Source organism: Enhydra lutris, unplaced genomic scaffold (assembly GCF_002288905.1).
Source record: "Enhydra lutris kenyoni isolate GAN:26980312 unplaced genomic scaffold, ASM228890v2 scaffoldscaffold18, whole genome shotgun sequence".
NCBI lineage: Eukaryota > Metazoa > Chordata > Mammalia > Carnivora > Mustelidae > Enhydra > Enhydra lutris.
In genome coordinates this window covers 24,616,748-24,643,991 of record NW_019154102.1, presented here as the reverse complement: position 1 = coordinate 24,643,991, position 27,244 = coordinate 24,616,748, and the positions used below count along the sequence as shown (strand labels likewise).

Genomic DNA, 27,244 nt, shown 5'->3' with positions numbered 1-27,244 from the left:
GGTCTCATGTGGAAGGGATTGCCCAGGTTTGTATTATGTTTATTGGAGAGAGGGGAAAGGCAAGGAGAGGACAGAGGTACATGCTCTTCAGATGTTCTAAGTAGCAGCTATCCATCCTGAATTTGAGTCACATACCTACAGAGACCAGCCAGAGCTCCGGAGGCCTCTGCTAATGGCTCAGCCAAACTCCTTCAATGGTAGTCTCCTGTGCCTGCCACACTTCTTCCTGATGCTTGAAAGCTAGGGGCTCAAAAATGGCCTAGGAAAGGTCATCTATCCTCCAGTTCCACTGGAACTGAGTTTCTGGGAAGAGAAGTATCTGGGGTCAGGACAAGTCTCTGCCACATGCCTATCAAGCAAGCCTATTACCATTATCAAGACAGTCATCAATTGTTCAGACCAGGCAGGGAGTACTAATGTGCCCGCACTCTTTAAAAAAAAAAAAAAAAAAAAAATCCTCATGAACCACACGCTGGGTATTTTGAAAAATGTTAAAATTTATTAATAGTTAACATCACATAGTTAATTCAACTAGCTCTTTATTATACATGACAACACGTTTACTAGACTGAGTGCTCAAAGATTTGAGATTCAACACATCCCAGCTGAAGACTGAGACTGTGTTTACACCAGGCAAAGCAGCATCAGCAAGGACGGTCACCTAACTGTGGGAACACAGACGTTCAAAATGCATTTTCCATTTTGGAAACCAACAACATATTTTGAATAGCCACACGCACACACACACAGCTCTACCTTAAAAAAAAAAAAAAGGTGCAATTTCACAGACAGAGCCTAATTTTCAAGTTTAAAAGTTAAAATTCATCTCTACTTCTTGGGCGTTCTTTAATGATACTCGGATCTAGATGTTCTTAGTACAAGTATGATAAATGTGCAAAGTCGGGTGCTACTCAGCCCTGTTTTTGCTTCCTTGTTGTGATCCTTGACTCCTACTCAATAGTGTTCTAGGGCCATTCCCTCTTTACTGTGTAGTTGCAGTGTGAGGGTGTGCATATTTTAGGGAGGAAGTGGCCTTCAGGTTCAGAATTAACTGCACCCCTGAAAGGTAGAGCATGGAAGATCTCAGGCCACCCCACTCCCCTCACCCCCCCCACTTCCCTCACCCCCATCAACAGTTGGGAATAAATACTGTGTACAAAAACAGCTCAGCCTCCAGAAGCCCTCGGACAACGCTTCTTAGAAAAACATTTACAAAACACATCAGTTTTGCCGGGAGGGCACAAATCCACCTTTAAAAGTGTTGTCCCTGAGGTTTTCTGCGTTTGATTGTTTCATTGTTTGGTTTTTGGTTTGCTATTAACAGGGAGACAGAATTTTTTAAGAAATACTCTTGGTGGCCTCCTTTATCTTCTCAGAGAGCTTAAAAATACTGACTGCCCTAAGAATAAACAATTCTTAAGCGAGTCTGTCTGAAAGGATTCCTGTCTGCTTTGGTTAAGAGCCCGTGTTCTGGTGCCCCAGGAAGGTCTACAGAGAGGAGCCAGTTGCTGCGGTTTCTTCCATCCATAGACCCAGCTTCCCTCGCTGTGCCCTGTCTTCCACGGTTTCCGGTCTGCAGGTTAAAAAGGAGCCGGGAAGGAGCTACTTGGCCATTCACTCACCCTGAAGGGGCTTCCCTTCTCTTCCCGCAGGCGAATGAGGTATTTCTAGTAACCTGTCAGTATCTTCACCTTCCATCCTCTAGTGACGCGCGTCTACTACAGAGGCCAAGTCTGGAAAGACTCTGTGTGTTTATGTACATAACACACTGACATATAAATACATTACATACAACCAATCATTACATACAGTGTCAAGGTAAAGGAACGGATGTACTTCATGAACTAAATAAATTTCAAACATAAATTAAAATGAAAGTAAGAGTTGTTTCCACTTCTGCAGGAAAAATTTTAAAAACAGACCAAAAAGTCTCCCCTGCCCCCAAAGGTCCATTGCTCATAGATGACTCGGGAACCCACGTGTGGCCTTGGTGTTGCTTTCTCGGATTCAGGATGCTGTAATTCCAGAGATGAGCCTCTGCTGGAACCCACCAGGCACGTAAAGGAGGTTAAAGAAGGGGTGCCACTTGGCTATCCATGGATCCCCCATTGCTGGTCTTCTCCCACCCCTACCCCTTCTGCCTGTGGGAGAATCAGGCTCAAGTGAGTGGCGGTCCCTCCAGATCTCAGAGGAGAAACATTATCGGCCTCTGAGCGGGGACTGCTCTTCACCTAGAAATACCGTGCTCAGAGTCCATGGAGAAGCCACCGTATCTTCTCATTAGTGTCCCCATCCTGCAGGATTAAGCAGGGATGTGGAATTTGGCCAGGGGGAGGACTAAAGGTTAAAATCTGTCTTGAGTTTTCAAAGAACCAGTAGGTGACAAGTATGAACAAGTCCTTATTTCAAAACATACGGATCTCGGGAGGGCCAAGGCTTGGGCACTAAACTCAACAGTGAGTATCCAGAGAGACCACACCCAGTCTCCTCTCTGCCAAGGAAATGCCCAGGGGCCCATCTATGACACAGGGGGTGACATTTTATAATTTAAAGCAGGGAAGACGGGGAACCAGAGGAAGTCCCTTCCGATTCAGGGACTCTACCGCTGGCCAGCATCGCGGATGCGGCAGGCCACAGCAGTGATGAGCGCTGCCCCCTTCCCGCTGCCGTCCTCTGACTCCAGGAAGGACACATCACATTTCGGAGCCAGGTCCTTTACCGTCTCATGCATCACTTGGGCAAAGCTGCAAACATGGGGAGGAAGACACAGGGGGAAAAAAGAACACCTCAGTCGTGATTGATTTATGTCCCCCAAGGTGAGATCCTAGGAAGTGATCCTGGAATTACTGAAGTGAGCAAAAGGATGACAGCTATCATGTATTAAACACTCACTATGTATTGTGTGTATCAGAAAACCACAGCTTCGAGCGGCTGGCAACATGCCCCAAGTCTATGTCACAGCAGGCCAAGTGGGAGCAGAGAGCCACTGGGAGGCAACTGTCTGAGATTCTGGGGTTGTGTTCTTAAAATTCACCAGTGGAAGACAGGGTCAAGGGTCATGGGCACCACAGGTGTGCCCTGTGGAAGTACATAGCCTGTCCACGAACTCTGGAAGACCAAGCCCCATGCATGTAATACTTTGTTTTCCAGGGGTATGGACTCACGCAGACCCACATCTAATCCAAAATGCCATTAAAGATGAAAGGAGCAGACTCAGGGGCTTGCTGTTGGCACATTATGGTGATCATCGAGCTTTCAGTATGGGATCAGAGAAAGATAGTCACCATGTTCCCCAACACAGCAGGGTACCATACTGTTTGGTTTTCTTTCCATTTGAACCTGTCGTGAGGAGAATTCCTGCCCTCTCTCCTTTTGGGACTGGCTTCTCCCACACAGCATGTAACTTTTGAGATGCATCCACATGGAAGTATGGGATTGCAGTCCCATACGGCGATGCCCTTGTCATCTATGGAACACACCTAGCATCAGGAGCTTGACTTCTGTCCCCCTCCCGACTCTCATCTGGGACCAAGATTCCCACTTACGAGGCACCGATCATCAAGAGAATGGGCTTGGAAAGGCAAGCTTCTCTCTGAGGCAACATTTCCATCAAGGAGTCTCTCTGTCCTCACTCTTTCCCACCTACTGCCTAGACCAGGGTAACAGCTCTATTCTTTTAACTTTGAGCAGGGAAGCTTCCAGGGGGAAGGGATTGGGGCAATTCCTGAATTCAGGATGATTTACTCAAAACATATGCAAATGAGTGAAGAAGGGAGAGAACAACAGTTGATGAGAGAAGAGAGACGGAGAGACAGGGAAAAGTGTAGAAAGAAAAGGGAATTCAGTGCTTCCACACTGGGGTTGGGGAGGTTCGAGCGACACACTTTCTATCAGAAGCCAGACAGTAGATACTTTCAGCCTTGTGGGTAACTACTCTGTCACCGTGGCGTGAAAGCAGCCAGAGACAACACATATGTGAGTAGGCAGGGGCGAATTCCAATAAAACTTTATTTACAAAAAGCGTCATGGCTCTAGTCGGCAAGCCCCCATGCCAGACTACAGAAAATACCCCACTCTGGAGCTCCAGCATACCTTCCCAGAATGTTCTCAGGAGCACTGTTTGTAACGGACACAATCTAGAAATAACCCAATATCCATCAGCAGTACAATAAAACTATAGTATACTCATTCAAAGGTATGTTCCACAGCCTGGAAAATTCACAAACTGCGATCCCACACTTCCAGATGGATGCATCTCAAAACTATACATTCTGTGTCGGATTAGCCAGTCCCGAAAGGAGAGATGCCCAGGGGGATTCCCCTCACAACTGGTTCAAATTTAAGGAAAACCAAACAGTACGGTGCAAACACAGACACACAGGGAAAGGCAGCTAGGGACCGAGTTACCAGAGGACCTTCCCCCGGCAGGGGTCAGCGGTGTGATACCGAGTCCTACAAGCTGGATGGTCAAACACAGGCCTACTTCTGGTTATTAACCTTTAAACTCAAGCGTCTATGCTATGAACACTCACTTGGAACACTAGGCGGTTTGCTGTAAAATGGCGGGGGCGGGGGTAAGGAGAGAGCTGGACAGAGAGAGAGATGGACGGGAGAGCGGAGGTCAGGTACTCACTGGGGATGCAGCTTGTACAGGGTCCCGTCCACGCCCACGGTCACTTTGAGGGTGTCCAGCCCCCGGTTTTCTCGTATCTTGTCCACCACGGCGGCCATGCCTGCACCACAGAGCTGGGCTGCCCGCCGCGCCACCACAATGCACACCTCCTTGACGATGATGCTGTCGTCACAGGTGCTCTCGAGCCCCAGGTGACGCAGGATGGCACGGACCTGCAGCAGCGCCAGGCAGTCACTGCGGGGGGACAGCGAGCGGTCAGTCACATACACGAGCGGCTGGCAGCCCACACGCCAGGGGTCTGGCCTGGCAGCGGCCCCCACCAGGTGCCTCCTGTTTTTGAACTCGGTCCAGAAACCAATGCTCATCCCACTGGATCCCCTGGGAACCCCCCCTGGGTGTGACAGCAATGCCAAGGCACAGCTCCTATTTCCACCTGGCCCACATGAGGCGCGGCACTGCTCATTACAGCTGGTACTCAAGAGAACAGTCTAGTGAAAGTCACCGTCTAGTGTTCCACTTGTTTGGCAAGAATAAAGGCAGTGTGGATGCCGGCAGTTGGCATTTTCAGCTGCAAAGCTCTTTCCTACCCATTTCCTCCACGTTGTTCCTGGGTCAAGAGGACAGGCACCCCCTACCTCCCAGCACAGATCCTCACTCCAGCTCTACTCCCCCTCCTAGGGGGGGTCTGATGGTGACTCGCGCACACTCTTCATGAAACAAGACATGAATTGTAAGAAGAATATACTTGTTATTCTATCAAGGGAATGGTCTTAGGAATCGGCCTCCTGCACACAAATGGACACACAGACGTGAACATATGCCTTCTCTTCACTGGTGCAGAAGCGCTATGGCCCCCAACCTGGCCGCTCGCCTGCCTCCTGCTTTCCCACGCACCAGAGAGTGATGCACAGCAGTCATTCGTGAAGGGCTCCGAAAGGCCCTGTTCTAATTTGCAGTGGACCTTGCCGCCATAACTGGCCACGAGGAGAGAGGCTGTGCTCTAACAAGCCACTGCACGGCCTGATTTCTGACCGCCTGGCATGCCAGCCCTCACTCGACCCTGCTTCTCCCATCACCGCAGCCGCGGTCAGAAGCGTCCTCCTGCCAGGCACGAATGCTTTAACAGGCCACATCCTCTGTGCGTTCCCAACTTATTGCCTGTGCACAGGTTATCTTCCCACCTTTGAGAGTTGGCCTAAAACCCAACAATATTACTTTGCAAGGACACCTGGCAACTCAGCAGGATTTTTCATGCTTAAAATGCCAACTATCCATAAGTTACTCAATAAACAGTACAGTATGACTGTCTCTGCAACCAAACTGACCTGTAATAGAAGCCATAGCCTGGTCTTACTTGGGGTCTGGAAACCCTTCAGCTTGCTGTCCCATTAAAGGGAGGACAGAGGTCCCACCCAACCCTGGGCCCTAATTCTCACCTCTCAATCTGGGACAGGAACTTGGTCTCAAAGATCCCTCTTGTCTTGAGTCGTTCTGAGATGCGGCCACGGAAGAGGAGCCCACGCTTGGTGAAATCGATGAGGATGTTTCGGACGATCTCACCCAGGTACATGCCACTGATCATTTTCTCGAACCTGCAATGCCGGTAACGTTCACAGAGGTAACAGAGGAGAGGGAGACGCCCTGGGCATTAGCAAGGAGAGGGCATGCTGAATCCCTTGGTCGGGAAAGGATGTGCTACTTGATTCGCTTGGGCAGGACAGCTGCTGTCTGCACACACTGACCCATGGCCTTTGGCAACTCTGACAACAGTGCCTGCCTGAGGCCCGTGGGGTTCCCTGGGATCATTCCCATCTTCTGGGCTCATTACCTTCCAGTGCTTACTCCCAGCCCCTCACAGACATGTACCAGGACCCACACGCACTGGGGCACCCACCTCTGTCTGCCGGGGTTGAGGGAGAGCTCATCCACGGCCACATCAAATTCCGTGCGGAAGTCGTCAAGGCATCCGTTGTCCCCGAAGGCCCCCCACTCCATGTTGACACACATGCGGCCCTCTTCCCCCTCCACCAGCTCCACGTTCCGCATCTCCTCCATGTAGCAGGCGTTGCTGCCCGTGCCTGCCAATCACAACATGTCAGCCTCTCACCCGGCACCATCCTCCTTCCACTCGAGCCTGTGGGTCCCGAGCCAGGTCCTTACCTACGATGAGGCCGACTTCGCAGTGAGGGTCTTCATAGCCACAGGTCATCATCGTCCCAACCGTGTCATTCACCACAGCAACCACGTCCAGGTCAAACTCCTGAGGGGACAAATGAACCCCAACATTTTCCTTCAGACACTTGCAAGGGAAATTTGTGTGTATATAAAGTGTACTTTATATAGCATGGCTCATTCTCTCTTTTCATTCATGCCCCTAGGGGCTCAAGTGTCACCTCCTCAGGGAGGTTCCCTGCTTGTGCTATTAAGAGTGCCCTTCTCCAGACCACTCACCCTGTCCTCACCCGACTTCCTTTCTTGTCCCGGTGCGACAGCACCTGACATTAGCTCATGGGTTTGTTTATAGCTCAAGAGTTTGTTGTGGTCATTCCTGAGTCCCCAGTGCCAAGAGCAAGGCCTGACACACAGGGGACACTCAATCATCACTGGAGGATCACGTTCATTCTCCCCCTAACCCACACGCCTGCTCCCAGAGTCTCCCCACTTTCTAAACAAGGTCATTCTGGGCCTCATCCCGCGCCTGTCCCACCTCTCGCCGGTGGATGGCCTCCTTCAGCAGCGTGACCACATCCTCACCCTCGCAGCCCGATGCCTTGAAGCCTTTAGTCCACTTGAGGAGGATGCTCTAAAAAAAAAAAAAAGAAAATCACACAGGACCATAGAGGAGGATATCAGAGGATATGTGTGCCTTCCCTGCAGCCTGGCTATGTCCCCGGTTCCCAACCTCACCACCAAGTAATATGGTCCCCCCTTCAGTGACCACATGCAACGGCGCACCTGCCAGGCACACATTCCATCATTTACTCCTCACAGCAAAGTGGTGAAATGTCATCATAAGGCCCCTTTTCTAGGCAACTACAGCTCTGGGGTAAGCTGCCCGAGGCCCGAAGCCAGGGGTAAGCTGCCCGAGGCCCGAAGCCAAGGGTAAGGCTCAGGCACCCCAATTCCATGGGACCCCAAGCACCACACAACTGCCCCAGCCATGGAGCCAAGCTCTGTACCCGTTTCTTTCACTGGAAAAGCAGTTTGCTCTGTCATTGTCCTATATTTACATCAAAAGTCAGAGTATGTCTCTTAATTGTCAAACTCCCTGGGCATGAATGACCCTAGCTGAGTGACAGCCAGGCTTCACACCACCCCAGGGACGGACGTGCTCTCCTCTCCTCACAGACCACTGTAAGCCACTCATCTTTAATATGGCCGAACGCTGTGTCGCAGGGACCTCTGGGGAACAGATGGATACGCGGTGGTTTTACATGTAGGAGAACAGATTTGTGTATTGTCCCCTGGTCCCTCTCTACTGCTGCAGCCCATCAGGAAACAGGCACTCAGGGCTCCTGGGGCCCTTCCTGCAAGGCCAGAATCCATAAACACGCTGGATGCTCACTATCCACCCACATCTGGGCCAGGCCTTGCCTGGCCTCACCACCACCTTGGCATTTTACAGCCCAGGCGAGTTTGGAACCACAAGTCAGCCTGGCTGTGTCACACTGTGCCCAGATCCCAGGACTTTTAGGAAAACAAGCTAACATCCCAGCCATTTCCGGCTTTGCATACCTACACCCTAGTAACGGTGTGCTCATCTCCACCTGACTGTCTTGCCCACAGATTAGCTCCGTGTCCCTAATGAAATTTTGTATTTGGCACTTCCAAGTTTACAGAATGATTAAATGACATTATGTCAGGTGGTCCTTTACTGTAAAACACGCAGAGGCCTCTGCCGCGGGGAGACACGACCCAGGCCACCAGGTGGTTGAGGCAGCTTGAGGTCTCTGGGCCGTGGCACCTGCTGATTTCCCACTCAACAGGGTATCTTAGCAGAGCAGAACCCAGCTTACAGACCGATGGAATGACAGAGAGAACCCAGCTCCCACTTTATCTGCTCTTAATTTTTATAATGTTAAATGATATACATGCTCCCTACAGAAACTTAGAACATATGGAATGAAATCTGATATAATGAATCTTATCATTCAGGTAAAACAGTGAAGGTGTTCTTGGGTCACCTGATAAATACTTCAAGATATATACATATTAGCATGAAAAGGAAGGCATGTTTATTTTTTAAAATTTCAGTAGGAAAAGTTTTATGAATTGCGGTTTTTGTGGGTTTTCATATTGTAGAGACTACCTTTTTCTTAAAAAATTTGTGTCTTACCATCAGTTTTTCTCCCCCATCATTGAAATTTCTTTTTTTTTTTTTTTTAAGATTTTATTTATCTATTTGGCAGAGAGATCACAAGTAGGCAGAGAGGCAGGGAGAGAGAGGAGGAAGCAGGCTCCCTGCTGAGCAGAGAGCCCAATGCGGGACTCAATCCCAGGACCCTGAGATCATGACCTGAGCCAAAGGCAGAGGCTTAACCCACTGAGCCACCCAGGCGCCCCCATCATTGAAATTTCTTTAAAAAAAACAAAACAAAACAAAACAAAACTAGTTATTGATACGAGACAGTGGATGGCTCGGAATTTGTTAACTATTTCCCAAGTGTCGAACAACTAGGTTTGTTCCTAATGTTTTCATTATAATAAGCAATGTTTCACTAAGTATCACGTAAGTATGTATCTCTATGTTCCCTTTGGTAAACTGAGGCAAACGGAGACATTCCTGTATAATATATTTGAAAATTGTGAAAGAGAAGATCCTTAAAGTTCTTATAAGAAAAAAAAAAAAGGCCCACTTTTTAATTTTTTTTTCTTGTTTTGTCTCTGTAGGGGATGGCAGATGCTAACTAAACTTTTTGTGGTGCTGGACTCCTTAAACTTCTACCGCGTGCATGTTACCAGCTCAATAAAACCAGTAAAGAACAAAAAAGTGAAAACCAACACTGCCCTAGGGACAGCGGACACACGATGACACAGGTGTTGGGAAATACTGCATTAGGCAAGGTTTTTCATTGCCGGATACCCCCAAAGCCTTCAGCAGACTGGGGCACATGATGAATTCAGCTGAGGGGAAGAGGAGGAAGCACTTACAAAACTCAGCTGAGCAACATGGAGGAGGCCCTATTCTGGAACCCTACACCAAATGCTGGCCTTTCTTCCCCGCCGGACCGAGCTCCCTGTACCTGGAACATTTCCCACCTCCATGCTCTCCTGCACATGGCCAGGCCTACCTGCCCTTCTTCCCCATCCACTCCTTCTTTGGACTTGGAAGACGATCCAAGTCTCCTTCATGCTCACCGGGTATGTGCTCAGGTTAACGTCACACTGCGTATCCTCGGAGCTCTGGCTCCCCATCGCTGCCCCATTCCCACCGGCAGCTCATGCCTTCCCGCCCTTGCTTACTTGCCATCAGCACAGTTCGTGCCTCAGCCCCTAAAGCAGGGACCAGGCCTTGTGGACCCTGGCCACTCTGTCCATGTGTAAACACGTGTGCATGCTCCTGTTCTAGAGGACCAATCAAGACGGGGAACAACTGCTTAGACAACAGTATCCTAACATCTCATATGCTGTCAGCCCAGAACAAGCCCAAGCACAGTACTCAGCTCTCCTCTGTTCTCAACACACTGTGGCCAGAACAGCGGAGCGTACAGCTCTCAGCCTGCTGGCTTCACTCACGCAAGGCTGGCAGAAAAGGAATGAAAAGCAAAGCTACGACAAGAGAAGCACCGGGGCATCTGAATGCCAGGAGGCGAATGAAAATATCCTGCAGGAGCTGGTGAGCTTCCCTGAGAACACGGGCTCAGGGATCAGGAACCAGCACCGAAATCCTGGCTTGGCCACTCCCAAACCTTCTGATCTGGGGCAAGACACCTGGCATCTCTGTAGACTGTTTTCCTTCCTGCAAGATGGGCATGCAAACACCTACCTACCTTATATGGTTGCCGTGAGGGTTAAATGAGGTGACACGCATAGGAAGCCTAGTGCCATGCCTGGTGTCAAATGCTGTAAAAACATTTGTCCTTCGTATTTCCGTAAGCACCATCCTCATTTCCCCGAAGATTGTGCCCTAAGTAATCTCCAAGCCCATCATGAGGCCGGTTGTCATGACTGCTTACTCATGCCCTTCTTTGCCTCCTCTCAACTCAACCTTCTCCCCAGTTCCAAACCCAGGCTGGGGTAGGGTCAATAAAGCCCAGAGGCTGGCGCCCCGGGAGACTCTGTTACCTCATCCAGGCTGTTCTGCTGGCAGGGGAAGGAGAAGGTGAAACCCAGAGGCAAGGACACGCCCTTCATGCCCATGTACTCTAGGAAGTCGGCAATGCACTGGACAATGTGGTCGAAGAGCTGCAGGGAGAAGTGAGGCAGTGAGGGAGGGGCCCCAGCCAGGGTAGGCCGGCCACCCCCATAGGGCCTGGCCACGAGCCCGGGGGCTCCAATGGGGACAAACGCACGCTCAGGCACAAACCCGGGGGGGAGACCAGGCCAGAGCCCCAGGCCTCCTGGCCTTCCCTGGGACCATGGCTGAAAGGAAGCACCGTCCTCCCGGGCGAGAATGGGTATCCACTGGGGTCCCCTCCCAGAGGTGCCACACGCCTGGTCTCACCTCATCCCCTGTGCCGTGCATGACCTCCTGCGGGATAGAGTAGATCTTGTTGTGCATTTCCACGCCACGCCGCTTTCCATTCCTCACGCGCACAAGCAGGACCCGAAAATTGGTGCCCCCAAGGTCCAAGGCCAGGAAGTCACCTTTCTCTGAAAAATAAACAAACCCAGGAGGGTGAAGGGCTGGAGCGTCAGCATGTCAGCACCACAGAGAGTGATGGTCTAAAGCCCTTTCCCCTAACACAGACATCTCCTGTCAGCCTCAAGCCCCTCAGGGGAGATGGACTGTGCGGTACAAACAGGAAAGAAAATAAGATCCCTGGGATGAGATCCTGCTGCCTCCGTAGTGGTCCTCAGATGAGGTCAGGTGGCCCCAGAAGTCACAGTGAGCTCCACAGGACACTGGAGATTGTGATCTGTGATACAGTACACTCAAAAATATCTAGGGGCGCCTGGGTGGCTCAGTTGGTTAAGTGTCTGCCTTCGGCTCAGGTCATAATCCCAGGGTCCTGAGATCAAGCCCCGCATTGAGCTCCCTGCTCAGCGGAGTCTGCTTCTCCCTCTCTCTCAGCCCCTCCTCCCTGCCTGTGTTCTCTCTCATGCACATGCTCTCTCTCTCTCTCTCTCTAATAACCTTGAAAATAAAAATCTAAATGTGTCATTCATGCTAAATCAAAGGCCACCTTCTCTTAGCTTCTAGAATAGAGAAGAAACAGCAGAGGTCAACTCTTCAAAGGAAATAGAAGGGAAATCTTTTCATACAAGAAAACCCTCCTCTGTTGGGCAATCATAGTTAACGAGCTGCGTGCCTCACGCACACTCCTCTGGCAACCCTGAGGCAGCCCTGAGGAGGAGGCACTGCCTTTCCCTCGAATGAAGGAGGGAGACCTGACTGAGCTAGGCTGAGTCACTCCCTCAAGCCCACGGGGTCAGGAGAGAGTAGAGCAGGCACGGTGGCCTGGTCTCTGCCTGTCACCTGCACCAGCTGTGTGACACTGGCCTGCTCAATGTTAGCTCTCGCTGCACTGGGAAAAGACCACCATTTCTTAATGTGCAGACCCAGACCATGGGTGAGCAATATTTTCCTGTGAAGTGTTGGGCCGTAAACCTTTTAAGTCTCATGAGACACAGTCCCTGCTGTAACCACACGTTGTCACAGTAGCGCAGAGCAGCCCTAACAGTATGTGAACAAACCAGCACGGCTGTATATTGGTCAAACTTTATTTAAAAAAAAAAACAAAAACTGGCAGTGGACCCGATTGAGCTCATGGGCCAACCGGCCCTGGAACCAAAATTCCTGGGTTCAAATCCCAGCTCTGCTGTTTTCCAGCCATGGGAACGTGGACAGGTTTCTTCATTTCTCTGTACCTCAGTTTTATGACAAACGTATTAGTTTGTTAACAAAAATTAATTGCGAATCTGCTAACAGTTAAAGATGAAATAAATTACATATGTGTAAAATGCTTACAGAAGCGTCTGACCCACTGTAGGCATTCAGTAAGTGTTTATCATTATTAATTATTTTTCAATTTGTAGCAGAGGAATGCCTGGGCTGAAGTTCTCGAACACTAGAATCTTCTAGTACTGCAGCTAAAGAAACATATTCTGGTCCCAATACCCAGTGCTACAGCGAAGGGAGCCCTCCCAGGGCATCAACACCAACCAGGATGAAGGCCACCGCAGTGGGCTGGGTGGCAGCCCCATAACCTACCTGTACCGTCAGGTGTGGCACACACGTACGTGGGCAGCATCTTGACGGGAGCAAGGGCATGCGTCTCCTTGCTCAGACCACGCTCCATTTCCACGTTCATCCTCCTCTTGACCTCCAGCAGCTGCTCACGGCTCAGCTTCAGAGCCTCCAGCGTTTTCTGGCGGGCTCGGTGCTGGTCAGCCAGCCGGTAGGCCACTGCCGTCACCATGGCTGCCCCCTTGCCACTGCCATCCTCTGAACGCAGGAAGCGGACATCGCAGTCTGGCACCAGGCGCCGCACTGCCTTGTGAAGACGCTTGGCAAAGCTGAGGGGAGGAGATGGGGGAGGGGGAAAGTCCACCGTGAGGGTCAAGGGTACAAAGGGCTCACCACCTCAGCCCCAAGGCCAGGAGGCTCCCGCAGAAGCAGACGTGGCCCTGAATATCCTCTCCCCACTTGCCCAAGTTCGCACTCAACACCGCTCAAGCTCAGACAGCCATGTGGGGCCACTGCGGCTGAGGGAAGGGGAACAGCCCGGTGCACACAGTCACATGAAGACCTACCATCCCACAGACCACGGCCCCTCCACCCAACACATCAGCCTCCGAAATCAGGGGATTCCGAGACCAGCTACAATTTGTGCTCCAGTGCTCCTTTCATTAGATGCTGCCTGGGAGAACCCCAAAACAGAAAAAGGAGAAAAGAGACTTTGGTCTCTTTGGGCAGTTTCTGCTGACAATCCCCAAGGTGTCTAAACAGCTCAAGATAACAGGTGTGTCCAGCAAGAAATTCTCAGGTCGTGGCTGTGCTGAGCCACGGTCTCCGGGGCCTCACATTCCCAGTGTGGTCTGTGGGCAGCAGCACCCCCTACAGGCCCAGATACAGGGTCCCAGGCTGGACCCTCCTGAATCAGAATCTGCCTCTTGACAAGAGCCCCAGGTGAGACCTTTGGCATCAACCGATTCAGATAATGCAGGCACATGAACTGGTGCTCATATCCGGCGAAAAAGAGATAATAAGTGGGCACAAAAGAGAGATCAGATCAATACCCAGGTCAGCCAGAGAGGCTTAGCCAGGGTGCGCTCTGGCAAAGAACACAGCACCTGAACTGACCACCCAGAAACATGAAGAATCAAGGAAACAAGTAAGAGAAACCTGAACTCCTCAGCAAGAAGGTGGCAGACAGAGCCCCATGGCCAGGAGAGCCCTGGCTAGAGCGCCAGTCATCGGGAGCCCTCAGAAATCACCCCTGCGCAGGAAACTACCCTCGCAACCCCACACGCCCAGCTGGGAGCTTATTCTGCAAAGCCCCTCAGTGCCATGGCCCATCTCCATGGCCCCAAAAGGCCAAATGGAGCTGGCCATGGAGTCACTAGGGTCTCTCGCAGGCCTGTTGGGGTCCCGGTGTGCTCTGGGGCCCAGGCATGCTGACTCACTGTGGGTGCTTCTTGTAGACGGAGCCATCCACCCCAATGGTGGAGCGCAGCCGCTCCTCGCCCTTGTTCTCCTTGATGCGCCGCAGCACGGCCGCCAGGGTCGCAGCACACAGGCTGGCCGAGCGCGTGGACACGATCTGGCAGATCCGGTGAGTGGCCACACAGTCCTCCTGTGTCGGGTCTAGGCCCAGCCGCACCAGCACCTCACGGGCCTTCCGGGTGCCATCCTTCTCCCTGGGAAAGAAAAGGACAGTGCATGGGCACAAGTCCAACCCACTGGGGCCAGAGGGAGGGGGTCTATGAGCCGACAAGGAAACCGCTCAGCTCCAGCAAACACCACCGCCCAGCGAGGACAGACATCCTGTCCGTGGCTCTGCCCATCAATGGGGAGGCAGAACAAGGGGAAAACACAACAGAACCAACAGGAGGCTCTTCTCCAAGACACACAGACACACACAGACACACACACACACAGTGCTCAGGAGCTTCTTTTTCCCAATGGGAAAAGCAGTATTTTTTATGTTATATACTATGTAAGGACAATGTAAGGACTAGGCGCTGTTCTTATGGCTTCACACACCAAGCTCTGTGTGTGTTATGTGTGTGTGTGTTGAGAGAGAGAGAGAAAGAAAGAGAGAGGAAGAAATAGAGATAAAGACATGGAGAACAAGCTATGTTTGGTCATCTAGGGATAGAGCAAACACTGTCCCTGCTACTAGCCATGCCACTGGGGATCCCACCCCATTCTCTCACTATGAAGCAGTCAGCTCACCGCCTCTCCCCACAGAGCAGGCACTGCTTTAACCTATGCTACAGACTGTGCTAGTGTCTGCTGCTGTGAACTCTGCAGTCTTCTCAGGGGAGCTAAATGCCTCACAAGTATGCACTGTTCCATTCCATCGGGGTTTAATAAGCAGGAACAATTCCCTCAAGAGTTTCCACTTGAGGTCGCCGGAACAGTTTCACTGCTCTCTTTAGCACCGAAGTCCCCTCCTCTCCACCATCTGGTCCCTGAAACAAGGAGGCCTCCTCAAGTGACGAGTGGAACTCTCAAGAACAGGAAACCAGGCCCAACTCTTTGGATACTATTAACTGAGAAACAGGATTCAAGGCTATCCTTACTCCCACCCATGCCACTCTGTGAAATGCAGGCCTCTGCTCTACCTACTGGAACTAAATGGGTAGATCTCAGGGCCATCCAAAGACCTATTCTTCTGTTAGAGAAGGAGGGATCAGGACAGAGCCCTTTTGGAGAATCACCAACAGAGAAAGAAATGTCAGAGCTTCAGAAGGGCAAGAAAGTAGATGTGTGAGTCATCAAGGGGCCCACTGGGAGCCTCTGGCATCAAGCCAAGCCCCACCCATGCAGCACCAGGAGCCACTTGGGTAGCGGAGAAGGGCAGAGACTATCTGAAAAGTTTAAGTCAAGCCAGAGGCCTGCCACTACCCACGTTGCGCAAGACCCTCTTGCTATCCAAATCTGAAGGGTCAAGGGCCAGTTCTTGTTCCTCATTCCCCAAGGGCCCATCCACCCTTCCAGAGACCCAGCGAACAGAGAGGGACCCAGAAGCTTACCCTTCAATATCTGAAACGTCTTTGGTCTCAAACTGACCAGTGGCAAGAAGCCCTGGGCTGAGCTTCCCCCCGAAAAGCAGCTCTTCCTTGGCCATCTTCACCAGGATAAGCCTCACCAGTTCCCCCATGTACATCCCACTGATCATCTTCTCAAATCTGCAGGGATACAGACCAAACAATAAGAATAGTCCTTGCTGTCAGTGAACTCCCAACTTCCCCATGGAGGCAACAGGCATGCAAGGGAAGCTGGGGCACAGTGCAGTGCTAACTTGGGTGGCATTGCTGGGAGCCTCAATATTTATATACAATAGAAAAGGGCCAATATGGTCCAATTAACAGCATGGGCCCAGCAACATCTCACACTGGCCTCCCTTTGCAAGGTCATTTGTGGCTTTCTAGAAAAGCAGGTACAAAACCCAGGGGTGGGGTGATGGGCAAGATTAGAAGGGCAGCCTGGGACATACGAGAAGAAGCTCTGAACATCAGATGGTGCTGGGAATCTGGGAGTGGGACACATTGGCAGTTTCTGAGCAGGCAGGTGACAAGAGAAAGGCATGTTCTAGAAAGGCTGTCCCCAAGCTGAGAGCTATCAGTTAACTTAATTTATTTTTTCAACACTAGGTGATGCTGTTTTCTTTAGAAGCCAGTCTTTCTGGCTCAAAGGGTGTGATCCAAGAAACCGAATCTTCACCATTCTTTGTGGCCAAGAGGGCGCTTTCTTGGTACCTAAGGATATGGGGCCTAGGGAGGAGGCTTCCCTAGGGCCTCCTAGGCTGGGCTTCAGCAAAGAAACCTGGGGGGATGGGGTGAAGGGATTATGGCGTCGGCTGGTACAATCTACGAGAGAGGAAGCCAGGCCCTCCGGAAGAGACTCGCTTAAGACCTAAGGCCAGGTATGGCAGGACTGGAGCTCAGGATAGAGCTGGCCAACTTGCCTGAGCAGAGGGTGCATGTAAAATGTCCAAGCACCAGCACAGACAGGTGGTGCGGGGGGCCACTGGGCTTTACCCAGTAAGCAACTCGTGTGTCTGCCTCTCCTCTCCACCTTCTCCAAAACAGCCAGGGGACGGGTCCCGTGTGGCTTGGAAGTGCAGGTGATTATAATAGCTTCTATTCCAGTTTCTTAACCAAAACTTTGTTTCAGTCACCATTTAGGAAAATATTTATCTAGAAATACAGCAAGAAGGGGGGGTAAAAGTTTCTCCTGGAACCCAACAGTGACTCCAGGGCTACCACGGCTGACACGTCACGGCCTATGTCCTCCCAGCCCTTGATCTGCCTCAGGCTGAGCCAGCGGTGTGTTGCCAAGGCTGGGCTGGCAATTCTGTCTGCAGACACTTCGAAGGGCATACAGCCCCTCTGAACGGCTTGGGTGTGCCTCCTTCTTGGAGGCAGACATTGAGTGAATGACTTTTCAGCCCATAAATTTTCACCAGCCATGGCGGACACAGCCAGTGTGTTCTCTGAAAGTTACAAGTAAGGGGACTTGTGCTTCGGCATGTGGGAGAAGCTGTTGACTTAAATAAACCATGCCTGGAAGAAGCAAGGACTCTCTCCCTGTAAAGAAAAAGACAGCCCATTGCTGAGCTGGCTTACAGAGTTGGGTTTTCCTCTCCGAGCAGAGATCAATGCCAGAAGCTTTCCTGCAATAGTCATAGCAATGAGAAGACCAGAAGGGGCCTGAATTGCTCAAAACATTTTGTAATTCGGAGCTTACAGCAATCCCTGTTTCAAGATCTTTGATAGGGACATTGGGCCAACGTTGGTGTGTAATAATGACAGCGAAATAATGTTTTGTAACCATCAAAAGTACCTAAAGTCAAGTCTAGCCAGGCTAGAGAGTATAACATTCAGGGTGCAAAACATTGGAGATCCTCCTGGTCCAGTCCGCCCAGGAACCCTGGCTGGGCCACAGGTCCAGGGAAGCAGCCAAGGAGGCTCCTAAACCAGCTTTTCCAGAGGCCTTGGGTCTGCCTACAGCTGGGTCCAGCTCAGCTCACAGGCAGCTCTTATAGGGTCAGAGCCTCAGCCCATGTGGAGGAGGCCAAGTGTCACAGCCTAGTCCTGTGCAGGGGTAGGGGCAGCAGCTAGGGAGACAGCTTTCCGGGACCCTAAGCTGGGCCATCCCAAGATGACTTCTCTTCTGTCCCTCACAAACTATTTCTAGAGACAGCTTACACATTGAGGGTGGAGGAGAGAGCAGGGCCAACATTCAGGAAATGACCTTCTAAAATGATGGCTCTGAAGGACAGAACCAAATTATTATCTATAATCTGGTTTGCCCACTTGTTTACTGGATTTTAGAGCCCTCTCAGCAATTTATAGTGACAACACATGTGAGGAACGCCACTCCCATAACCAGGGGGTGCCTTGGCAAACTTTCAGGGACATAAAACTATAAAGCAATAGTGATAGCCACACCCGCCCCCGCCCTGGTCAGCTCCCTGCTCGGTTCCTAAGCCCACCCCCACGAGCCCACCGCACACAGGGGTTGCTGCTCACAGTTGCTTCCCGGGGTTCAGGGAGCCCATGTCGATCTCCTGATCAAACTCAGTGCGGAAGTCATCAAGTGCGCCGTCGTCCCCAAAGGCCCCCCATTCCATGTTGATACACATCCGCCCCTCGTCGCCCTCCACCATGTCAATGTGGCGCATCTCTTCCATGTAGCAGGCATTGCTGCCCGTGCCTGGCCGAGACAAGGGACTGCTAAGCACCCACCTGCACTGGCCTCTCCCCAGCCCCCATCTCCCTCTTACTCCAGCATCCTGAGCCTGCCTCAAGAGGCTGGGATTCCTCACTGCAGGCTCCTGGGGCACCCCAACATGATCCCATCCATAAGCACCCCACCCACAGGTTCTGGCTCAGCCCTCCACAGTGACTGTACCATCATCTTCTAACATGAAGTACAAAGAATCATGCAGTCCATGGAGCCCTCCTCCCTCTCCAGCCCACATCCCCATCCGTCAGGCAGCACCAGCCCCCACACCCAGTGTGCTCACTTACCTACAATGAGCCCAATCTCGCAATTCTGGTCATCGTAACCACAGGTCATCATGGTCCCAACTGTATCGTTCACCACGGCCACGATGTCAATATCAAAGTCCTGCAGGGATGCAAGAAGGGCTCTGGTCTCCACCATCACAGAAAGGTCACAGTTGTGAAGATGGAGAGAAAGAGCAGCAAGACACACAGCTCAGGTGCCTCAGGGCTACCCCTTCCTAACCCTACTTGGTGCCAAAGGAGGTTAGAGCTGGGAATCGGGTCCAGATCCCAGTCTGACAGCAGCGACTCACTCCCCACCCTGCCTGTCCTCTCCACGGAGGCCACCGGCCCTGCGGTCAAGTTTATAGACATCACTGCATTCACAAGAGTCCCTCTTGCCACTCCTGTCCCCTTCTCCCTCTTTCTCTTCTTCTTCTTTTCTTTCTCTCCCTCCTTCCCTATGACCAGACCATGATCTCTGCCTCATTCCATCCTGATGCTGACATTATGCCAACATTCTTACTTGAAAAAGATAATCATGTCTTCTTCAGGTTTAAAACTAAAGGGTTTTTTGCTTGTACCAAGGCTAAGATGATTTATCCACCACGCTAATCTGAAGACCCCAAAGGCAAAAGGCAAGTGGTTATTATCCATCATGATAATCTAAAGACCCTAGAGGCATCTCCTTACATGTTAAGATTAGCAGTGTGGCAATCATTTCACAGTGTATAGATGCCAAGTCATTATGAGGCATGCCTTAAATTTAGCCATATGTCAACTATATCTCAGTAAAAATGGGAAAAATTTATTATTATTGGGTAAACCTAGCAAGGAAGGAAAAGAAAATCTCTCCTTAACAACTACAGAAAAGTTTTCATGTTCATTTGAGGACAGACTGGGAAAGATTTCAGAGTAGACCCAAAAGAATATAAAGAGCCTCCAGACTCCATGCTCCTGTCTCCCCATCCCTGCCCTCCCCTACTCACCCCTCTCCTCTGGATGGCCTTCCGGATCAGAGTAACCACATCTTTGCCTTCCACACCACTGGACTTGAACCCCTTGGTCCAGGAGACCAGGAAACTCTGAAAAAAGGACCAAGGAATGAACACTGATTCCTCACGAAACTCTGACCATACAACTCAAACAACCGTTAGTAGTGGAGACCTCAGTCACGGAGCTCAGCTAAACTACAACCGTGCTTAAAAATATTCATATTGCGGGATGCCTGGATGGCTCACTTGGTTAAGCTGCTGCCTTCAGTTCAGGTCATGATCCCAGGGTGCTGGGATCGAGTCCCACATTGGGCTCCTTGCTCAGCGGGGAGCCTGCTTCCCCCTCTCTCTGCCTCTGCCTGCTACTCTGCCTGCTTGTGCTCTCTCTTTCTCTGACAAATAAAATAAATAAATAAATAAATAAATAAAATCTTTTTTTTTTTTCTTAATTTAAAAAAAAAAAATTCATACTGCCTCCTGACTAGCCTAGGAAAGAGAAATTGGGGCCCCATCGAAGCACCAGAAAGATTAAATGAATGATTCCTTCATGATCTACTGCCCCCAAGAAGTGAGGAGAAGAACAGTCTTTAGAAATGCCAAAATAAGAGACTCTCATCATTAACTCCCCAGTCATCGTTCTTCCAAGGAGCTGTATCATGATATTCTCCAACAAAGGAGTTCCTACTTTCCCATTCACTGTCCCCTACAAGGGATAAGGATAGCATACATATTGTCCTTTGAGGACGGGTGATAAAGACCCTCCCCAATACTTCTTCACCACGCCCCCCACACCTGCACACACTCACCCACAAGACACAACTCTCAACTCTCAATACTCAGACCTTGTCCATGCAACCATCAGAGTCACCTCTAAAAACCACAGAAGCAGCTGGCTCAAAGTTCATCCCAGACCTCCCAGCCCAGACAATGAAGCAACAGAAGCGTCTGAAGAACTCAATCTTACCTCATCTAGTTTCGTTTGGACGCAGGGGAATGAGAAAGTAAAACCCAAGGGGAGCTTCTTGTCTTTGATTTGTAGCTTATCCATGAAGTTAGCCAGGCATTCCGCAATGTGGTCAAACAGCTAAGAGCACACGACACAGCAAGATGAGTGAGAAGGGAGAACAGCATGGAGATTAAGAGCATACCTAGACTTTAAGCTCAGAAAGGAATTAGTTGAATGTGTACAAGATATTTACCCCTCTAAAGTCTTAATTTGCTCATCTGTAAAACGGGGGTGGATAACTGCACCTGCCCTCAGAGTTACCAAAGGATTCAATGAGTCAATGCATAGAAGAGCTTAACACTAGTTAGTGCTTATTAAATACTGTCTTCCACTCAAACCGTTTATCCAAACCACTGTCAAAGTAACTCTGAGAGAGGCAGGGGAAATCATAGGTAAAGCTGATCAGAAGTCGTCACATACCCTAGAACAGAACCCCCCTTGACATGAGTGCACTGCTGACTGTGGGCAGCCCATCTCACTGCCAAGAAGGAGTCCAGCAGCCCTGTTGGAGTTCTATGAATGAACTCATAAACAACTTTTATATTTTCCCTCCATGCTGGAAAAGTAATTTCCCATGAACATTTCAAAGAAGTTATCTTTTGTTTTCTAACTTCAAAATGAAACACCAAGTGAGTCCCTGAAGAGCACTAAGAATAAATAGCGTTTTGTGGATGGGCAGCCTTACAACTGTGACCATGCCAAGCAGGACCCACAGCTCCTAAGAAAAAGCTGTATTTACAATTATCCAGCCTTTCAATCAGTCCCAAGGCCTCCAGTCCCATGGCTTCCTTCTTGCCTACTCAGCATTCTCAAAGAGAGGCAATGACCCCCCTCCAGATGCTTACAGGGTGAGGCAAAGGGCATTCTGGTACAAAAGTAAGCAGAGGCCAAAGAGACCAAGTAGATGCCAAGCGCCAGGTTGACCAGTTGGCAAAATCTAAAAGCCAAGGAGGGGGTGGGAGGTGGATGAGAACATACCTTTTCCTCTCCCAGAAGCAAGAAGATTCCACTAAACCAGGGGTTCCCAGGGGATAACAAACATCACCACCATCATGTTACAAATGTAAATTCTAGGGCCAAACCCAAACCGGCTGAATCAGAAGCTGTAGGGGTGGGGCCCTCTGGGTGATCCTGAAGCAGTGCTTTGAGAGCCACTGCACTATGAAAGTATTTGCATTTACAAAGGAACTGAGAGGTTGGGGGTGGCAGAGTAGACTGAGAGGCCCACTGGCTCCCCAGATGTCTGAGATATGCTTCCTGGGAGCAATCCAGGAAGACAAGGCCACCCCCATCTAGAAGGGGGCCAGCTCTAACAACTTCCTGCACTGGTCATATCCCTGTCTGGTCACGTGCAAAATTAACCTCAGAAGATGCTGAAACTCTCCATCTCTGAACCGAAACATTCTCAAGAGCAAAGACTGGGGCAATGAAAAGGCTCTTCTCTCCAACAGGATCACCAATGCGTAAGGGCCAACTTCCCTGAGCAGAAGCCAAGTATTTTAATATGTACATAAGGTTTCTAGACAGATACTCAGCAAGTTCTGTCCATCTGTTGGGAAGCAGACCAGAGACAAAATTTACAGTACAACCCAATTCCCAGCACTTCATTCCTGATAGTCATGTCAAAATGATCTTTAGTAAAAATAGTGTAAAATAGTAAAAATAGGAAGAAATAGTACAAATAGGAAGTTGCAGAAGCTCTACAAAGAGAGGAGGCCAATCATCAGAGATGAAGGGAGGAGGAGCTTAAGAAGGGGGAAAGGCAAAATGGTTTCCCTCCTCCAGCCCCGATGCACTGCTCCCTTTCCAGCTGTGCTGCCAACGAGGAGAGGCAGTGAAGTACCACCAACTTATACAGTAGCCACTAGCCACCTGTGGTGATCTTAATCACTCAGAATCTTAAAAACGTAAGAGTCACTTCCTCAGTCACACCAGCCATAATTCAAGGGCTCAATGCCACCACTGTCTAGCTAGTGGCTAACATATTTGTTGCAAGGATAAGATACACTGTGAAAAGTTCTCCGGGACAGTGCTCAGTTAGAAGAATCTACAGCTCTTTAAAAGCAGGGAAGAGTGACCATCTGCTCCCTTAACTGGAAGACTATCTGCTCCTGTACTAGCTGATGATCTAAAGATAAGATACAAGGACAAAGAGCTAACACCTTCCTGCCATAAAACGGCTCAAAGGGCACCATTTCATGAGGTTTAAAAGGTTTCCTTTTCCTTATTGGTCTGAGAATGCTCACTCCCTTTCCCACAAGATACACTTTAAATATCCAAAGTGGCTGCTATTACCATTTGAAATTCACTGCTCTCAAGCGGAAGTTCGTTTGCTAGAAGACAGATTTTATCCAGGGACCCACACTGCCCAAGTTCACAGATCTTCAGAAATCTCTGCAAGTTTAGGGCTTGGTGATTTGGTCTTGGTCTTAACTAAATGTTATGTTTAAAATCCATTTGTTTTCCACCAATTAAAAGATTGATACCTATGATCCAAAAGAAAAGGAATATATGGGGGGAAAAAACACCAGTAATTCCGCCTTTAAAACCACCACCATAGGGGCACCTGAGAAGCTGTTGGTAGAGCATCTGCCTTTGGCTCAGGTCATGATCTCCGGGTCCTGGGATCGAGCCCCGCATCAGGCTCCCTGCTCAGCACAGAGTCTGCTTCTCCCTCTCCCTCTGCCCCAACACCCCGCTCATGCTCTCTCTAACAAATAAAATCTTTAAAAAAATAAAATAAAATGGCCACTATGAATTTCTTCCAGTTTTTTGACTGTTTTCTGCTTTTAAGCAGAGTATGCTTTCACTTCTTTAGAGTGAAATAAACACCCATATTTTCTTCTAGTTTTATGTTTCATTTTTATATAGCATTTTTCCATTTATTCAAAATTTTTAAACCATCACAATAGCTTTAGTTTCCTCCAAGTCGGTCTTTTTTTTTTTTTTTTTTTTTTTTTTAATTTGTACTAAAGCATTGTTTGTGGATACTGGAGCTAGGTGACCAACCCCATAGAGCCCCAGCATGAAAACAAGGAAAGCAGGTTTCCCCTCAGAGCTGTCCCCTGGGACAAATAGAGAGTCAACAGCAGTTTCTACCTCAACAAATTCTCTTTATCGTCTGAAATTCCCTTCTGAAGTGGGGGTCCAGTAGAGTGGGAAGAACAGTAGTCCGGGAATAAGAAGGCTCTGCTCCTTCTACACCCTAAGGCCTAAAAGGTGACCACCCTGGGAGGGCATCTTACTGGATTTCATGTTCTCTATTCACTCTTCCATTGAGTACATGCTGGAAAGAAAATCAGCAGGGGGGGATCCAGGACCCCCATACTGCCTAATTCCAGGAAGTACCACTCACGTGGACCACATATATCACACAGCCTACCAACAGGACGGAGCCCCAGAGAATTGGGAAAACACCTCAATATAGCTTTGTGTTGCGACTCTGCCCTTCCCACCCCTATGATCTAAGGCCAAGTCATTCACTCAGGGTTTCAAAACCTAATTCGACATCTATGAAGTGCGATAACAGAGGCACTCAGCCTCATAGGGCCCAGGGCGGGGTGGGGGGGGATAAAAAGAAGAAATGCACACATAGCCTTTGCTCAGCCTGTCACACAACAGGTCATCACGGGTCAGCTCCTGACGGTCCCTCATCCACTCCAATGCATGTATTATTTTCTGCGCAGGGTGGGCTGTGTCCCCTACTGTCCAACCGTGCTGTAAGCCCAGGAGGGGAAAGGCCGGGGGACTTTGATTCCCAGCAAGGGTCACTGCCCCACGCACAGGAGGAGCTCAATACATGTTTGGAGATTATCACAGTCCAATTCCATCCTTTCTCCTTTTTCTCCTGGCTATTACTGAGAGGATTCTCAGTATGTGGGTTTCACATTTCTTCTCTTATCCACTCCTTTCACTGTTTAGATGCTCTAGAAGCCACAGAGACACGGGGATGACTAAACATGATTCGGAGCAATGTGGAAGCATGCGGTGCCCACCCCGGTACCAGCTGGGGCAGATACCCCAAAGCCAGATTTTGATGTTTTCTCAAGAGGCTTCCATCCCTGTGTGCAAAACCTCTTTTATTGTAGACAGGCAAGAAGAGAGAGCAGATAACCATAAAGATAAAGATACCATCGCCCTGTGATGCGATGGTAACAAGTGTGAGACCAAGAGGGCTACAGAATGACCACAGGGGCAGACCCGACTCTGTGTGTCCTGCCTCGCCACTCGATGGCACCGCTAACAACCACAAGTGTCCAGTAGGGTGTGTCGGGCCTCCCGACAGCAGGCTTTCATCAATTACCAGCCCGTGCAAGCAGACCTCCAAAGTCATGGCAAATCAAAACACCACCCACTATGGCCCATCCAGACTCCAGGGTCTCACACACCTGCTCTCCGCTCTCTGGTCCGTGTGCACCTCTCCAGATGCAGGTGCCTCACTCTACCTCCAGGCACAGAAAGGAATCACCAGGCAGAGAGAGGACAGAGAATCTGGGCCTCAGACAGGGTCTCCTCCCTCCAGACCAGAGGAAGAGGAGCGTCTGCACCTGTGGGGCCCAGAGCCCAAGCAACCACTCTGGGGGTAGGGTCCTACCTGGGTGCCGCTGCCTCGCATGAGGTCCTCGGGGATGGCATAGATCTGGTTCTCCATCTCGACCTTCTGGAGCCCATTGTCTGTTACTCTTACCCGAAGCACACGGAAGTTTGTCCCTCCGAGGTCCAGAGCCAGGAACTCTCCGTGTTCTGCAGAAAGATAAGGGACTGCTGTGAGTTCAGGAAAGATAAGATCCTCACAGAGCCCAAGACTAAAAGCCCACGAGTCCCTCCATAAACACCGATCACCTCCCAGCGATAGGTAGCCAGTGGGTCTTAACTTTTTATCACAGACATTTAGGTATGGTCTGATCCTTTTTCTTCATGCTAAGCACTTTTATATTACTTGTAGAATTCACACAACAATGACACAGTCTTACACCTAAGTATGGAGTGCCCAGCCTCTCACAAAACTACTATTTCGGGGGCTTTCAGCCAAGTCCCCATCAAGCTCAAGAGGCCCACCAGGCCCTATCCCAGGAGGTCACACCTCAGCTTTGTTCTTCATGCTCCCAGGACACCCAACACACTGTTACAGGCCTGTGGGCCTCTGGGCTTTCAGCCAAATCGGGGTCCCCATACAAAATTTACTTTTTTTGGGGGGGGGAAGATTTTATTTATTTGTTTGACAGAGAGAGACACAGCGAGAAGAGAGAACACAAGCAAAGGGAGTAGTAGAGGGAGAACCAGGCTGCAGAGTGGGGAGCCTGATGCGGAGCTCGATCCAGGATCCCGGGATCATGACCTGAGCCAAAGACAGACGCTTAACAACTGAGCCACCCGGGTACTCCCAAAATTTACTTTTAATGTCTGCATACAGTGATCGCAACGTCCTGTGGCAGGATAAGAGGGTCATGTGATAAAGTGAATGGGGTCCAAAGAGCTGTAACTTAGGAGGCCTAGCAAACCAGCCAACCAGGTGCCCCCCCACAAAAGATCCCAGGCTTATTAGAATGTGAGAGAATGCTGACCCAAATGTATGCAAGAGTCAGGCCACTCAGCTGTTCCACTCAGTCAGGCCCCAGAGCTGGGGTATAGGGGATACAGGGAGATTCCACAAACGCAAGTGGGTCAGGATCTTCAGGTGTCCAGCAGGAAGACACAGTCCCTTCTCCCCAGGAAACAAGCAGTGCAGACAGGAAACGTCCAGATTCTAGACAATAATATGGCTGGCTGCAGGGACGTGCTCCACTCTATGGCACAGAATAGAAATGCTGAAGAGACGCAGGGGCCAGCGACAGCTCGGGGAGTGGGCACACCATCTCGGCAGCCTCCCTCTGCCAGCAGTGGCTCCACCCTCTTCCACAGCCCTGATGCACACCTTCTTGAAGGATACAGTGTTACTCTCTGGGGAATTCACTTACAGGCATGTTTGCCAACACTTAGCTCATTTCCCACCGGGTGACCGGCCACTGAAGTGAAGCAGCATGGGCTGGTGGGGCAGCGGCGTGCTCTGACCGGAATGAGCCAACAGGGGTCCATTCTGCACCCAGGCCCTGGGAAGAGCAGGAACTGCTTGGCCCTGAGAAAAAAATACTCCCAACCAGCTCCCTGAGGGCACTACCCACAGCCTCTACAGTCCGAAGGGGCAGCCTGGGGGAGAGGGATGTCATTCAACCAACATTCCGTGGGACTTGCCTCTACACACACGCTTGTCTGGCAGGGGCAACACGC

At 50.2% G+C, this 27,244-nt stretch overlaps 1 protein-coding gene across 1 annotated transcript in view; it reads right to left on the bottom strand.

Annotated features, from left to right (window-relative positions):
* Positions 1-477: 477 nt before the first annotated feature.
* LOC111148021 (hexokinase 2) overlaps positions 478-27,244 on the bottom strand; it is a 60,998-nt gene continuing 34,231 nt past the window's right edge. The window contains exons 3-18 of the mRNA XM_022504365.1: positions 25,572-25,720; positions 20,936-21,055; positions 19,966-20,061; positions 19,001-19,100; positions 18,500-18,683; positions 15,998-16,153; positions 14,423-14,656; positions 13,008-13,312; positions 11,298-11,446; positions 10,919-11,038; positions 7,341-7,436; positions 6,794-6,893; positions 6,528-6,711; positions 6,070-6,225; positions 4,634-4,867; positions 478-2,744 (exon numbers count right to left, since the gene is read on the bottom strand). Coding sequence (XP_022360073.1) covers positions 2,600-2,744; positions 4,634-4,867; positions 6,070-6,225; positions 6,528-6,711; positions 6,794-6,893; positions 7,341-7,436; positions 10,919-11,038; positions 11,298-11,446; positions 13,008-13,312; positions 14,423-14,656; positions 15,998-16,153; positions 18,500-18,683; positions 19,001-19,100; positions 19,966-20,061; positions 20,936-21,055; positions 25,572-25,720 — 2,528 coding nt within the window. The 3' untranslated portion in view covers positions 478-2,599. The remainder of the gene's footprint in view (positions 2,745-4,633; positions 4,868-6,069; positions 6,226-6,527; positions 6,712-6,793; positions 6,894-7,340; positions 7,437-10,918; positions 11,039-11,297; positions 11,447-13,007; positions 13,313-14,422; positions 14,657-15,997; positions 16,154-18,499; positions 18,684-19,000; positions 19,101-19,965; positions 20,062-20,935; positions 21,056-25,571; positions 25,721-27,244) is intronic.